Source organism: Sapajus apella, unplaced genomic scaffold (assembly GCF_009761245.1).
Source record: "Sapajus apella isolate SASKATOON/1434 unplaced genomic scaffold, GSC_monkey_1.0 scaffold6, whole genome shotgun sequence".
NCBI lineage: Eukaryota > Metazoa > Chordata > Mammalia > Primates > Cebidae > Sapajus > Sapajus apella.
In genome coordinates this window covers 38,357,404-38,371,636 of record NW_022436946.1, presented here as the reverse complement: position 1 = coordinate 38,371,636, position 14,233 = coordinate 38,357,404, and the positions used below count along the sequence as shown (strand labels likewise).

Below are 14,233 nucleotides of genomic sequence, written 5' to 3'. Positions count from 1 at the left end.
CTTCTAATTGATGGAGCTACTGTGGATCTGATTCTGTTGTATTATTTCTGTTATTCTTTTGTTCATACCGTCTCTCATGTATCTGTTTATTTTCTCAATATTGTCTCAATCTGAATTAATTTCAACATTCACTAAGGCAGAACAAAAATGCCTTAGTTAATTAGGCCTTCAATTTAGGCTATACTTTGAACCATCTGAAGGTTTTTGTGGTTTGTTTATAGACCATCTGATGCTCACTTATACCAAATACTACCTTATTTTAAAAATATTTTTTTTAAGAGACAGGATCTCACTCTGTTACTGAGGTTGGATTGCAGTGGCATAATTATGGCTTACTGCAGCCTCAACCTCCTTGTACTCCTTAACAATAATTCTTCAGTCTATTCCTGGCCCCAGGTTCAATACATAAGACTTGCTTTCTGTTACTATGGGTTTTTTTTCCCCAATAATTGTATATAAATGGGCTGGGTACAGTAGCTTTTGCCTGTAATACTAGCAACTCTGGAGGCTGAAGTGGGAGAACTGCCTGAGGCCAGGAGTTTGAGATGGGCCTGGGCAATATAGTGAGACCCTGTCTCTAAATAAATAAATAAAAATTTTATAAAATGAAACTATATAGTATGTACTATTTTATATCTGTCTTCTTTCACTTGGCATATTTTGAGATTCATCCATGGTGTTAGAATAACAGCAACTGTTTTTTTTTTTTTTTTTTTTCTATTATTGAGTAGTACTCCACTATATGGATATACCACAATTTGCTTATCCAAATCAATCAGTAATAGACATTTAGATATTTTGCAGTTTTGAACTATTACAAAACAAAGCCCCAATGAAGATCATACACAAGTTTTTGTGTGGACATTGGTTTTCATTTTCTTAGATAAGCATCAAGGAGTGGAACTGCTGGATGCTAAGGGTATGTTGAACTTCATGTGCAACTGCCAAACTGTTTATATGAAAGATTATTATTAAAATGTTCAGATGCAATGATGAATGCAACATTTTAAAATCGGTGGACATACACACATTTCTATACAGTTTTATTATAGGCAAAACTAAGCTATGATAATAAAAATTAGATACGTGGTTGTCTAGGGTATGGAGTAAGGATAATGGAGTCATTGCAAAGGGGTAAGGAGATAACTTTTTAGGGTGATAAAAAGTGTTCTATATCTTGACTGGCATAGTCGCTGGTAACTTGGGCCTATACATTTTTATATTTTCTTACATATTATACATTCTGCTAAGAATTATAATTCCATAATAAAGAAATTAAGGTACACATACTTTACATCTTAAAAGTTATTATTGGCCAGGTGCAGTGGCTCAAGCCTGTAATCCCAGCACTTTGGGAGGCCGAGGCGGGCAGATCACAAGGTCAGGAGTTCAAGACCAGCCTAGCCAACACAGTGAAACCCTGTCTCTACTAAAGATACAAAAATTAGCTGGGCATGGTGGCGCATGCCTATAGTTCCAGCTATTCAGGATGCTGAGGCAGGAGAATTGCTTGAACCTGGGAGGTGGAGGTTGCAGTGAGCTGAGATCATGCCACTGAACTCCAGCCTGGGCAACAGAGCGAGACTGTCTCAAAACAACAAAAAAAAAAGTTATAGGGTCTATATTTGAGATTTGAGATTTTTACCCAGTAATGTGAGTTTGTTTGAATCTGTCTAAGCTGTTTTGGCCAATTTGATTTGGAGCTAAACTTCAAGAAAGCTGGACAGAATTAGCAGAAGTTTTTTGTCATGTGACAGAATGGAAGTGACTAGCCTACAATACGAAAGACTGTTTTAAAATGAGTTTCTAGGCTGCCAGGGGCTAGGAAGGGTAGTGTGTATGTGTGGGGATGGTTAATAGGTACAAAAATACAGTTAGAATGAATAAGACCTAGTATTTGATAGCACAACAGAGCGATTACAGTCAACAATAATTTATAGTACATTTAAAAATAACTAAAAGTATAACTGGAATGTCATCATAATTGGAAGGTCATTTACCTTTGTCTATTAGATTTCCTTCATTTTGATGATGAGGCAACTAAGCCTCAGAGACGTTAAATGACTTATTAGTGGCCATGCCATCATCTAGGAGTATAGCTAGAAAGAGAATCCAGGTCTCTTCACTCTCGGTTGGGAACTCTTTTTCACTCCACCAAGCAATACCTAATATCCCAAGAGCAGTGTTTCTCAACCTTTTATCATTACTGTCCTTCCAAGGGAAAAAAATTAAATTTATATTTAATAAGAGAAAGTAATTACTAAGGAGTAAAATATTGTTGGGTAGGAATGGGCGCCGTGGGGCCAAAGACTATGGTACTGACTTTTTTTTGGTTCCTCTTCAAGAACTTATTTGTATTCTGCCAGGGTGATACTACTGTGAATTGCCCTCATACAGATGTCACTAAACATTTGGTTTTTTTTGTTTTTGAGATGGTCTTATTCTGTCATCCAGGCTGTAGTACAGTGGCATGATCATGGCTCACTACAGCCTTGAACTCTGGGGTTCAAGCGATCCTCCCACCTCACAGCCACCCAAGTAGCTAGGAGTACAAGTGTGCACCACTATGTCTGGCTAATTTTTTAATTTTTTGTAGAGACAGGGTTGCACTTTGTTGCCCAACCTGGTCTTGAACTTCTGGGCTCAGGCAATCCACCTGTCTTGGCCTCTCGAAATGCTGTGCCTGGCCAATATTTGTTGAATGCCATCAGGTAGTGAATGGTGATCAAAAGTTTTAATGACACTGCAAGTAAATTTTGTTTGACTGGAATCATATAATAACTATAGAATCTGATGGAGAAAGAAAGCTAGGAATCAAAACACTGAATGTCAATTTATGGCTCTTTACTGACTAGTTGCAAGATCTTAAATTTCTTATCCTAGGGAAATTTGTTCTTAATAAGTATCACTTGAGGCACATTCTAAGCTCTCCCAATAATATGAAAACTGCTGGCCTAAATATCAAAATCCCTTCCAGCTCTGACATTCTGTGAGTCTATAATTTTTGTAGCTTGACTTTTTAAAGATCTTAAAGGGTAAATAATACAACTACAATCAGAATCACGCTGACTTCTGAGTGTTGTGTTTTTACCAAAAACAAACAACTGACATGGATAGCCCCTGAATTAAAATAAAAAATTTAAAGGATTAATTTTTTCCCTAAATAAGAGAATATGGATAATTAGGGTCTTGATAATTTGAAACTATCCCCACTTGCTGGTAATGAAACAGCTGCTATATGAAGCAAGGTCTCATTCAGTATTAATATGATTATGCTGACTGTATGAACATTTTAAAGAACTGGAGAAGACTAAATGCAGTTCAAAGATTACTTATAAGCTATTTAATGATTAGGAGCATTATCTCCTATTGCTCTGTTGGACTATAAAGAGATCAGAGGTTTTGAGGCAAGTGCTCTTAGCATGATCACATTGTGACTCTAAGTCTCCAATACGGGAAAAATTTCACTGTAAGAAATTTGCATAATGCCTACATTTTAGAATAATTTCAATAAGCCATACAAATAAGATGTTACATAAATAACTGAAACCTGAAAAATATCACAGCAAGCAAGGAAACATGCAAGCTGGTGTTAATAACTTACATTATTAATAATGTGCCTTCAAATGCAGGCACGTCATTTGCCAATCCATTAATAATGGGCTTGAGGAAGTCTGTGAACCCTCTGGAATCAAATGGAAAACTGTATTTGCCTATATGCACTTCTCTTAGAAGGTCAACATATTTTGGGGCCTAGTGGTAAGGTAACCATTCACAGGTCTTGCAACTGTCCTTCAAAAACGGTTAATTATTTTAATATATACACTTAAATTCTGAGAGTTGCAGCTACATTAGAGGCATTATTCACACTAAAAGTAGTTTCTTTAAATAAACTAGACTCCTGTGTACACAGTTTATAGATCACTATCTACTTGGCCAAGAGCAACCTAGAGGGAAGCCATAGCAATCTTCAGTTTGTGGCTTAGGACAAAAACTGTCTCTTACAATCCTATCTGCTAAATCAGGATCTGTGTTAACTCTGATCATGAGATCATAAGGACTGGAAAGGACTCAGGTAGAACTCTGATTTTTGGAAAGGATTCCCTTAAGCCATTTTAAACACTGAAATGAAGATTTGGAGAGATGCAAAAAGACAACTACAAAACCAAACATCCATTACCTGTCAGTATCACCATACACAACCCTAGCACCCCATTTCTTGGTATCATTCACCAGTTTAATAGCTCGTTCCAAGGTCTCTCTGGCTTTGTGAACAATACTATCGCCAACCTGTTGGTAGAAACACATTGGAAATAATTTATTAACATAGCTCAGTGTAAGTCAACACACTTTAACGTATAATAACATTTAATTATTACATATTTCTAAAAATGAAACAAGGAGAAAAGAATATAAAAAAGAAATCAAAATAGCCATCAGTGTCATCATTCTTTCTACAAGTATTCAAAAAGAAACTGAGGTAAAAAATTTGAAAGAACCAATCAATATACAGACTTGTCTTTGAGTGTTGTATCAGTAAGTGGACTGCACTTGTTACAAGGTACACAGCTACATTTGATTCTTGGAAGAATAATCCTTGTTTATTCAAGAGCTTTTTTTTTTTTTTGGAGATGGAGTCTTATTCTGTCACCCAGGTTGGAGTGCAGTGGTGCTATCTCCACTCCTCCACTCATTCCAACCTCTGCCTCCTGGGTTCAAGCGATTCTCCTGCCTCAGCCTTCTGAGTACCTGGGACTACAGGTGCATGCCATGACACCTGGCTAATTTTTGTATTTTTTAGTAGAGACAGGGTTTCACCATGTTGGCCAGGCTGGTTTCAAACTCCTAAACTTGTGATCCACCTGAATCAGCCTCCCAAAGTGCTAGGATTATAGGCATGAGCCACCACACCCAGCCTATTCAAAAACTTTCTTATGTGCCCTTACAACACATTAGGCAGAAAATCACTCTTTGTAGGTGCACAAGATACATACACAAGGTGTATGTACGTGCATCTCTCAAAATTTTTCTGTTTAAGTGTTGATGATAATGTCTTTTTCTTTTTATTTTTTAGGAATTATACTTTATTTATTTTTCTGAGATGGAGTTTCACTTTAGTTGCCCAGGCTGGAGTGCAATGGTGCAATCTCAGCTTCCTGCAACCTCTGCCTCCCTGGTTTAAATGATTCTCCTGCCTCATCCTCCTGAGCAGCTGGGATTACAGGCACATGCCACCACACACAGCTAATTTTTGTATTTTTAGTAGAGATGGGGTTTCACCACGTTGACCAGGCTGGTCTCGAACTCTTGACCTTGTGATCTGCCCACCTTGGCCTCCCGAAGTGCTGGGATTACAGGCGTTAGCCACTGCGCCCAGCCGATAATGTCTTTTAATATCATTAAAATTAATGCTGAACTTCAATCTGCGACTAGCTATACAAGGAAAAATGTATCTAATAATATGGAAAATATATCAAAAGTGTTCAATTTAAATCAATTAGGTGTTTATATATCTAAGAAGGGTTTTTTCATTAGCATTTAGTGAGTTTTAACAGTCACCATGGCATGAGTTTACAAAACAAAAAGACGCTGGGCCCTGACAAATATGAGAAGCATGCTAATTAGATTTTACAAGTAAATTAAAGAGACTATATAACATTGCTGTTTCATTTATTAAACTCATTAAACCTAAGAGTGGGAAAGACTGCCATTCAACATAAATGGAGCATTCCTTTTGCAATTTTAAAATGCAAACTGCGCATTTTGTTTTTTGTGTGTTAAGAAGCAACCAATAGCAATAATGATACTTCTCCCTTTACTGTAAGATTTAAATTACTAAGGCCAGGTGCAGTGGCTCATTCCTGTAATGCCAGCACTTTGGGAGGCCGGGGAGGGCAAATCACCTGAGGTCAGGAGTTTGAGACCAGCCTGACTAACATGGTGAAACCCCATCTCTACTAAAAATACAAAAATTAGCTGAGCCTAGTGGCGGGTGCCTGTAATCCCAGCTCCTTGGGAAGCTGAGGCATGAGAATTGCTTGAATCCAGGAGGCGGAGGATGCAGTGAGCCGAGATCACACCACTGTACTCCAGCCTGGGAAACAAAGCAAGATTCCGTCTCAAAAAAAATTTTTTTTATTTACTAAATGTAGGATTGAATACTATTTAAAAGGCTGTTTAAAGTTGCATTGCAAAAGACATTAAATATATGAACAAAGGAATAAATAATAAAACTGGCAGTAGAAACGAGTTGGGATTTATTTATTTTGAGACAGTCTTGTTCTGTCACCGAGACTAGAGTGCAGTGGTGCAATCTTGGCTCACTGCGACCTCTGCTTCCTGGGTTCAAACAATTCTTGTGCCTCTTCCTCCTGAGGAGCTGGGATTACCGGCGTGTGCCACCATGCCTGGATGTTTTTTGTATTTTTAGTAGAGATGGGGTTTCACCATGATGGCAGGCTAGTCTTGAACTCCTAGCCTCAAGTGATCCACCCACCTCAACCTCTCAAAGCGTTGGAATTGCAGGCATGAGCCACCATGCCTGGCCTTGGGTTTTAAACTGAGATCATGAATTCTGCTGAGACCACTGAAAATCTTGACAATGTAAACTATAACTTAACACATTACAAAAATCATGTTATCTAATTGAAACTCAAATTGAATAAAATGTTCTTTACATGCTGCCACTTTCAAACAAGGTCAACTTTGTCAGGACAAAGAGCCGGATGGGCAAGCCATCCTAAGTCAAATATACTTCTGAGATACATACTTACAAGTACATACTCGTACATATACATACTGGTCTTAAATGTCTGTCTGCCTGATGCTCTTACTCTGACCCATTTAAGTTATACCTGAAAGAGTCAGAGCTCTGCAGTTACCCCTGAAGACCATGTAACAGGAAGAATTCAGCTGCACTAGGGTGAGGGGGAGGCAGAAGAGGGGAGGAGCAGTAATTAACTGATTCTGCTACTTTGTGCCAAAGTTCCTAATTTGAAAAGCATTTCTTCATTAAAGGGCTAAGAGAGGATTTAAAAAGAGGAAAAGAAATGGTTTCACAATTTAGGCAATGACCGAGGATGCTCAAATGTCACAATAAAAACAATTTTTTAAGTAAAAATTAATTCCCTGAAAAGACATAAAAAGGAAGAAATAAAGTTCAGCCAATTTAAAAAAGTCACATATATATACCTTTATCATAAATGATCAATAGTTTAGCAGGAAACTGTCAACATATAAAAATTTTAATTTATGAAACTAAGTCAGTGACAATGTCCAACTGGGACAGACATTAACCTCCACTAATAGCTACCATATTTATTCTCTATTTCTCTTAGGAATTTTTGCTTACAAAGTCTTGTCTTTCTCTATGATGGTACTGAGACAGAGACATTAACCTCCAACTATTAGCTACATTTATTTATTCTCCATATTCTCCTTAGACCATCCTGGCTAAGCATGGTAAAACCCCATCTCTACTAAAAATACAAAAAATTAGCCAGGCATAGTGGTACGTGCCTATAGTCCCAGCTACTTGGGAGGCTGAGGCAGGAGAATCGCTTGAACCCGGGAGGTGGAGGTTGCAGTGAGCTGAGATCGCACCACACACTCCAGCCTGGGCGACAGAGCAAGACTCTCAAAAAAAAAAAATGCACAAAAGGTCTGAATAGACATTTCTCAAAAGATGACATACAAATGATCAATGTTACTAATCAGAGAAATACAAATCAAAATTATAATGAGATATTTTCTCACGCCAGCTAAAATGGGTTTTATCCAAAAAACAGGCAATAATGAATGCTGGAGAGAATGTGGAGAAAGAGGAACCCACTGTTAGTGGGAATGTAAATTAGTATAGCCACTATGTAGAACAATAGGGAGGTTCCTCAAAAATCTAAAAATAGAACTAGCATATGATTCAGATATTCCACTGCTGGGTGGGTGGGAGGGAAGGAAGGGAGGGAGGGAGGGAGGGAGTAAGGAAGGGTAAGGAAGGGAAAGAAAGGGAAAGGAAGGAAGGCAGGGAAAGAAAGAAAAGAAAAGGAAATTGGTACACTGAATAGATATCTGCACTCCCATATTTATTGTAGCACTATTCACAGTAGCCAAGATATGGAAGCAACCTAAGTGTCTGTCAACAGGTGAATGCATAAGGAAAATGCTGTATATGTGTACAATGGAATATTATACAGGCATAAAAATTAACGAATCCATCTGCCCTTAAAAAAAAAAGTGGCTGATAGCTTTCATTTCTACTCTATTGATGCTAACGCTTCACTTATTCATGAGTGGCTCTTTCTGTGATGTTAGCTGCTTTTTACACTTATGCTTTCACATAGAAGTAAACATGGTACTGTTGTGAAGTTAGCATATGATGAGAAGCCAAATGCATGCTTATAGTCATTAACCTAAGAACAGCTGAGAAGACCAGGGTCAAGGAAGCAATATTGCTTGGCAGTCTGAGTTCACCATGCAAAGCAGCAATGTACTCCCTGGTAGAACTCTATTCCTAAATTTCCACTATTAGTTCAAAAATCTTCCCAAATTCTGGTTAGTCTAAACTTACAGTATTTACATATTTTTTAAACAGTATAATTTCTGCATTGTTTTATTGCTAATATACATTAATAAATAAACACTTTTAAAACTGAGAGGCAGGGAAGAAATTAGGGAAATGTGGACATGGCCCCTAACAAAGGATTTGGGACAAGCATGGTGGTTCACACTGTAATCCCAGCACTTTGGGAAGACAAGGCAGGAGACTCATTTGAGCCCAGGAGTTCAAGACCAGCCTGGACAGCATGGCGAAACCCCATCTCTACAAAAAATAAAAAAAATAGCTGAGCATAAAGGTAAGCACCTGTAGTCCCAGTTACCTCGAGGCAGAGGTGGGAGGATCGCTTAAGCTTGGGAGGTCAAGGCTGCAGTGAGCCATGGTTGAGCCACTGCACTCCAGCCTGGATGATAAAGCAAGACCCTGACTCAAAAAAAAAAAAAAAATTGATATATTTTGGTTCTACATTAGTAATATGATTTCCAATTTTTTTCCTGCTGGATCATATAGATCAGTGGTTTTCAAATTTATTAATATGAACCTCCACGACTAAGTATTTTTTATATCACCTAAAAGTATATAAACATAAACCTAGATATGAACTTTTACTGCTTACAGCCTTTACAGTGCAACTATAAAAAAATTTATTCAGCACAAAATCATATTACTGTACCAAAATATTCAAGTTAACAATATCAGGTTTTCACTATAGATGGTATTTTACTGCTTTCAATGTGAATATGCCACTACTGCCTTGCTCATGTTTTTGGAGTTCATTTTGCCTACTATGAGCTGTGTGAAGACTTTATTCTTCCCCTGCTTTTCTCTTATTGAACTAATGCAAATATGATATTTCACAATGTCCTCTGGCCTTCACTTAGCATGATCACAATATAACACATTCCTGTTTTTTTCACAATCACTAGTATATTATTATATTACCCTGTCACAGTATATTGTATTTCTATCAAACATCTCAACTTAGTAAATAAGAAATTAAGTCTTATTCTATGAAAAATGTCTTTCAACTGTCCACTGATCACTGCAAAAAAGGTTTTGCTTTATATCTACTGGTATACTAGTAAAGGTTGGATAACTTGTTTATTCTGACTTAAACAATTTTTTTTTAGTTTTTAATTTTATGTATTAGTACAGGTATGGGCTCACTATGTTGCTTAGGCTAGTTTTGAACTCATGGGCTCAAGCAATGCTTCCCCCTCAGCCTCCTGAGTTGCTGGATCGCAAGTGTGAGCCACCACACCTGGCTAATTGTGACATTTAGACAAGCCAATCTATAATCAGATCTCTTGATAATACATAAAAATGAATTGTGCAGTACCAAGGTGGTTATAAAAACTGCTACAAAGGTGGCAATGAAATCTCATGCTAATAGAAGGTTACAGTATAGTCATGAAGATTATGCAGAAATATGTGTATGCTAATTTCTAAAATGATCATTAGAATAAAGACACATAGATGTCTTTATAGAGAAAACTCATAGATCCCCAAGAATATATACATATTTAGGCTTGGTATGAGAAGAACTGATCCTATGTCACAGAAATGAAACTCTTAAAAGTTTTAAAACAAAATGAAATGTTTGAATGAACTGGAGTTCATTTAATGCTGCTTTAATCCCTCTTTTTTTTTTTTTTTTTTTTTGAGTCAGGGTCTCACTCTGTTACCCAGGCTGGAGTGCAGTGGTATAGTCACAGCTCACTGCAACCTTGACATCCTGGGCACTGGTGATCCTCTCACCTCAGCCTCCCGAGTAACTGGGACCACAGGCACACAACACTATGCTTGGCTAATTTTTGCACTCTTGGTTAGACATGGGGTTTCACCATGTTGTCCAGGCTGGTCTCCAACTCCTGAGCTCAAGCAATCCACCCGCCTTGGCCTCTCAAAGTATTGAGATTACAGGCATGAGCCACCATGGCTAGCCTTTTTTTTTTTTTTTTTTTTAAATAGAGATGAAGTCTTGTTATGTTGTCCAAGCTGGATTCAACTCTGGGCTGAAGCTCCCCAACCCCACCACCTCAGCTTCCAAAGTAACTGAAAATACAGGTGAGTGCCACTGTGCCTGGCCATATTTTAGTCTCTTTTGAAAAAAACTACAGATTTGTATCACTTACTTCAAAGCATGGCATTCTCCCAGAAAAATTAGCAGATGTATAGCCAAATGTGACATTTGCTATCAGCTTAAGTCCTAGTTGACGTGCATCAAGCATTCGCAACAGGGCTCTGTCTTGCTTGTAAGCCTTCATTGACTGCTTCACCATAAATCTAGTCTTCAAAATTTCTTCAAGCATTCTTGGTAGTACACCTTTTCTTACTGAAGGCTATCATAAAGAAAAAAAGAATGTTTAAAACCCCTCAAACATTATAGATTTAAATAAGAAGGAAGCATAAAATATAATAATGGCCAATTATCATGAATTGAAACATGCTAACAACAGAGTGACCACAGTATTAATGACCATCAATATAAAATCATAACATTTTATTTCTTGGAAGAGGATTTTTCTCCTAAACGGTTCCTGTAATGTTTATAAAACTAATAGAGCACTTCTATGTGAGTTCAGAGACCTCCAGGGAGGAGGATGTCAACTAGTGCATAAGTGACTATAAACAAGTTCAGAGGGAAATTTTGTTCAAAACTTGACAGAAACCCCCATTCTTTCAAAATGACACATGGGACTTGCATCACTCATAACCAACTGTTTTTAAAGATCTCATCCTAATGACCCCACACAGAAATCTGCATGGAACTCCATTTATCTACCTTGGAAGAATGATGAGCTGGGTTGACTCTGCTGACATTCAAACCTGCAGTTCCAGGGACTCTAGGTATTTCAAATCTGATGCTTAGACCACTAAGCCATCCCCTCCGGCCTATATTTATTAGCAATCTGGAAGAGGGGATGAATAGTGAGGTGATAAAATTTGTTGATGCCAAAAAAAAAAAATCATTTGTATTAATCAAGACTAGGGAGAATTTATGAGAACTCCAGTAGGAATGAAAATCACAAAACAGTATTAACTTTGATGATGATTCACAGACACGTGCAAGGTAATGCATGTCGGACCTAACAATTAAAATCTCAGGTATAGGATAATCACACACCTGAATATTAAAAAGTCTTATTTTCATTAAGCTTAACATACTGGGTCCAAAAGTAGACGCAAGTTTTAAAAAATGCTGCTAAAAGGAGATAAGCTGCTACATATGTGACAATGAGAACATATTCTAACCTCTAATTCATTTGGTGTACATTTTGAAGCTGCCATAATATTGTAAGACATAAGATTAAAAGAACAGGGACCAAATTTGCAGAAATGTGATGTGAAAACTGATTTTTACATAGAGACCCTTTTAATTAACAAAGATCTATTTCCATGTCTCCAAGTAGATCTCATCTACATCAGTCCCTAGAAATACTACATTTAAAAATTTTCCAAAAAAGAAACATACCATGAACTCTTTGGTTAAAATTTTCTTCATCTAAATTGCTAATTTTAGTTTAGCATTCCCTCTTACTGGTAGAGAATGATGCCACTTTTGATAAGTACACCAGAATGAATTTGGGGGCTGGTGGGGTCCACTCTACCATCAACCACTCTACTGTCTCATGATTCTAGTACAGACTCACTGCTAAGAAAATAGAAAACAAAGGAATAAAGTTGGCATATAAGAGGCAACATAATCTTCTTTTAGATCTCCCTTATTTGTCTTTAATTTATAAATTTTTCCTGTCTCTTTTAAAGGGAGATATAGGAGAGACAAAAGAGACCCTATTTTTAGTTTGGATATCTTCTTAAAAATATAATAATGAACATATTAGAGTATTATTAATTCTAAGATAGTCTTAATTTAAGTTAAAATAATGTAGAAGAACAACTTGTAGTATCTACACATTAAAGTAATTCAAATCTTTGTAGGTAATATATTTTGACCATTAAATTGCTATTTAAGTCTGCCTAATTCTAATACAGGGCAGAAGGTATGAGCATACATTTATTTCTTTCAATATTTCATTAACTAACATTTAACAATTTAAAGGTTTAAAACCTAAATCCAAGAAAAACAAGGGCACTGGTTTGTTTCTGAAGTGATTTCTCAGAAGATTCTTATATCTTTGACTTTTTGAGATAAAACAAGCAAACTTGGTGTTTTTGTTTTCTATTATGTGCCAACACTATCTAAACCATTATCAGCTCTCCAAACGTTAAGCCATAGTTGATATCTTTCATTTACAAGAGAGTATTACCTTGACAAAAGCTACTCCATTGGGGGACACTGTGATATCATGCCTAACTTGGTAAAGTAAATCTGGAGGTACTCTCAGAGAGGTACAGCCAAATTTGAACTCATCATACCTGTTAAGAAAGAGAACATTAAGCAAATACTTACTCAAATCATAGAACAGAGATTTTAGGCAATTTTAGGAATCTTTCTAACTCCATTAGAAATTCATTTTCAAACATCTAAACATGAATTCATGTACTTAATAATATGTTTATTTGCCTCATTACCAAAGTACCGTTTTTCAAATATTCACAATTTATTACAAGAAACGTTTCTTAAATGGCACTATCCTAAAGTTTATGGGTAAAATCTATACTGAAATGCCAAATTTCAACTCAACATATGATCAGCTTATACTAAATCACTTAAATAAAAGTTTATTTTTATTTAACATCCTTGTGAATATATTTAAAGAATTTAAACCTTAGACTGTAAATCTTGTAAATTTTCCAAATTCTTGTTTTTAACAAAAAGACAAGATTACCAATATAATTTCTAGATGCTTTCTATGAAGAAGTGAGTACGGTATATACTAAAACCAACACATAGTCTCAAATACAGAAAAATCAATAAAAAGGAAGAGTCTCTTATTTCCTACAATCTAAGAAAAGTATTTAATCCTTTCAGAATTTAAAATGTTATTCTTGGTTTCTAAACTTAATTTATATTAATTAATAAAACCTAACATTTTACTTAAAAAATCCTCGGCAATTTCTAAGAAAAATAAAGAGGAGGTGATAGATGGAATTGTAAGATCCATAATCCTCAAACTGTTCCACTGAAAGGTAATTTATATCAATTTAACTTTCATTTTAAAAGAGACCATGGTTACACATGGAGTGAAACAGTTGCAAGGCTGATCTATTCCCAATCCTCTTCATATGAGTCATCCATCCATGAAACTGGATTAATCATATGGTGATCCATGTCAATTAGTAAGACAACTACAATACATGGATTAGCTGGGCTACAGCCCATTCATCTTGCTCATAAAGAAGGTGTCAAGAGCAAACAGACACTCAAGAAGTGTTTAATTTTAGTAAGAAGTAGACAAGCACAACATTATTGTAAATGTGAAAAAAACCTTACTTTCCCAAGTTCTCCACATGGCCAAGGCAGGTGGAAAAACAATAGTTATATGCAATCACAATAGAAGGATAAAGTGATTGGAAATCCAAAACGAGAACAGAGTTGCTATAGAAGCGGGATTCCGGCTCCATAATTAGAGGAACACACTGTGGGGCTCTCATTTGGGATCTTTGCTGAACACTAGGTGTCACAGGAATATAGTTCATTGGCTTTGCAATACGCAACATCATTGATTCCACACGGTACTGCAGGGAGAAAGGGAGGTGAAAAGAGAAGAAACA

General features: G+C 36.5%; 1 protein-coding gene across 8 annotated transcripts in view; it reads right to left on the bottom strand.

Annotated features, from left to right (window-relative positions):
* The window catches only part of REV3L (REV3 like, DNA directed polymerase zeta catalytic subunit), a 174,187-nt gene that overhangs the window by 18,326 nt on the left and 141,628 nt on the right, over positions 1-14,233 (bottom strand). For 6 of the 8 annotated variants that reach the window (XM_032275012.1, XM_032275009.1, XM_032275011.1 and 3 more), the window contains 4 exons: positions 13,953-14,197; positions 12,826-12,934; positions 10,690-10,896; positions 4,181-4,290 (listed from right to left, as the gene is read on the bottom strand). In XM_032275012.1, the coding sequence (XP_032130903.1) occupies positions 4,181-4,290; positions 10,690-10,896; positions 12,826-12,934; positions 13,953-14,197 (671 nt within the window). Of the gene's footprint in view, positions 1-4,180; positions 4,291-10,689; positions 10,897-11,339; positions 11,467-12,058; positions 12,210-12,825; positions 12,935-13,952; positions 14,198-14,233 lie in introns of those variants that run through there. The other 2 variants (XM_032275014.1, XM_032275015.1) reach the window with 2 other exon arrangements.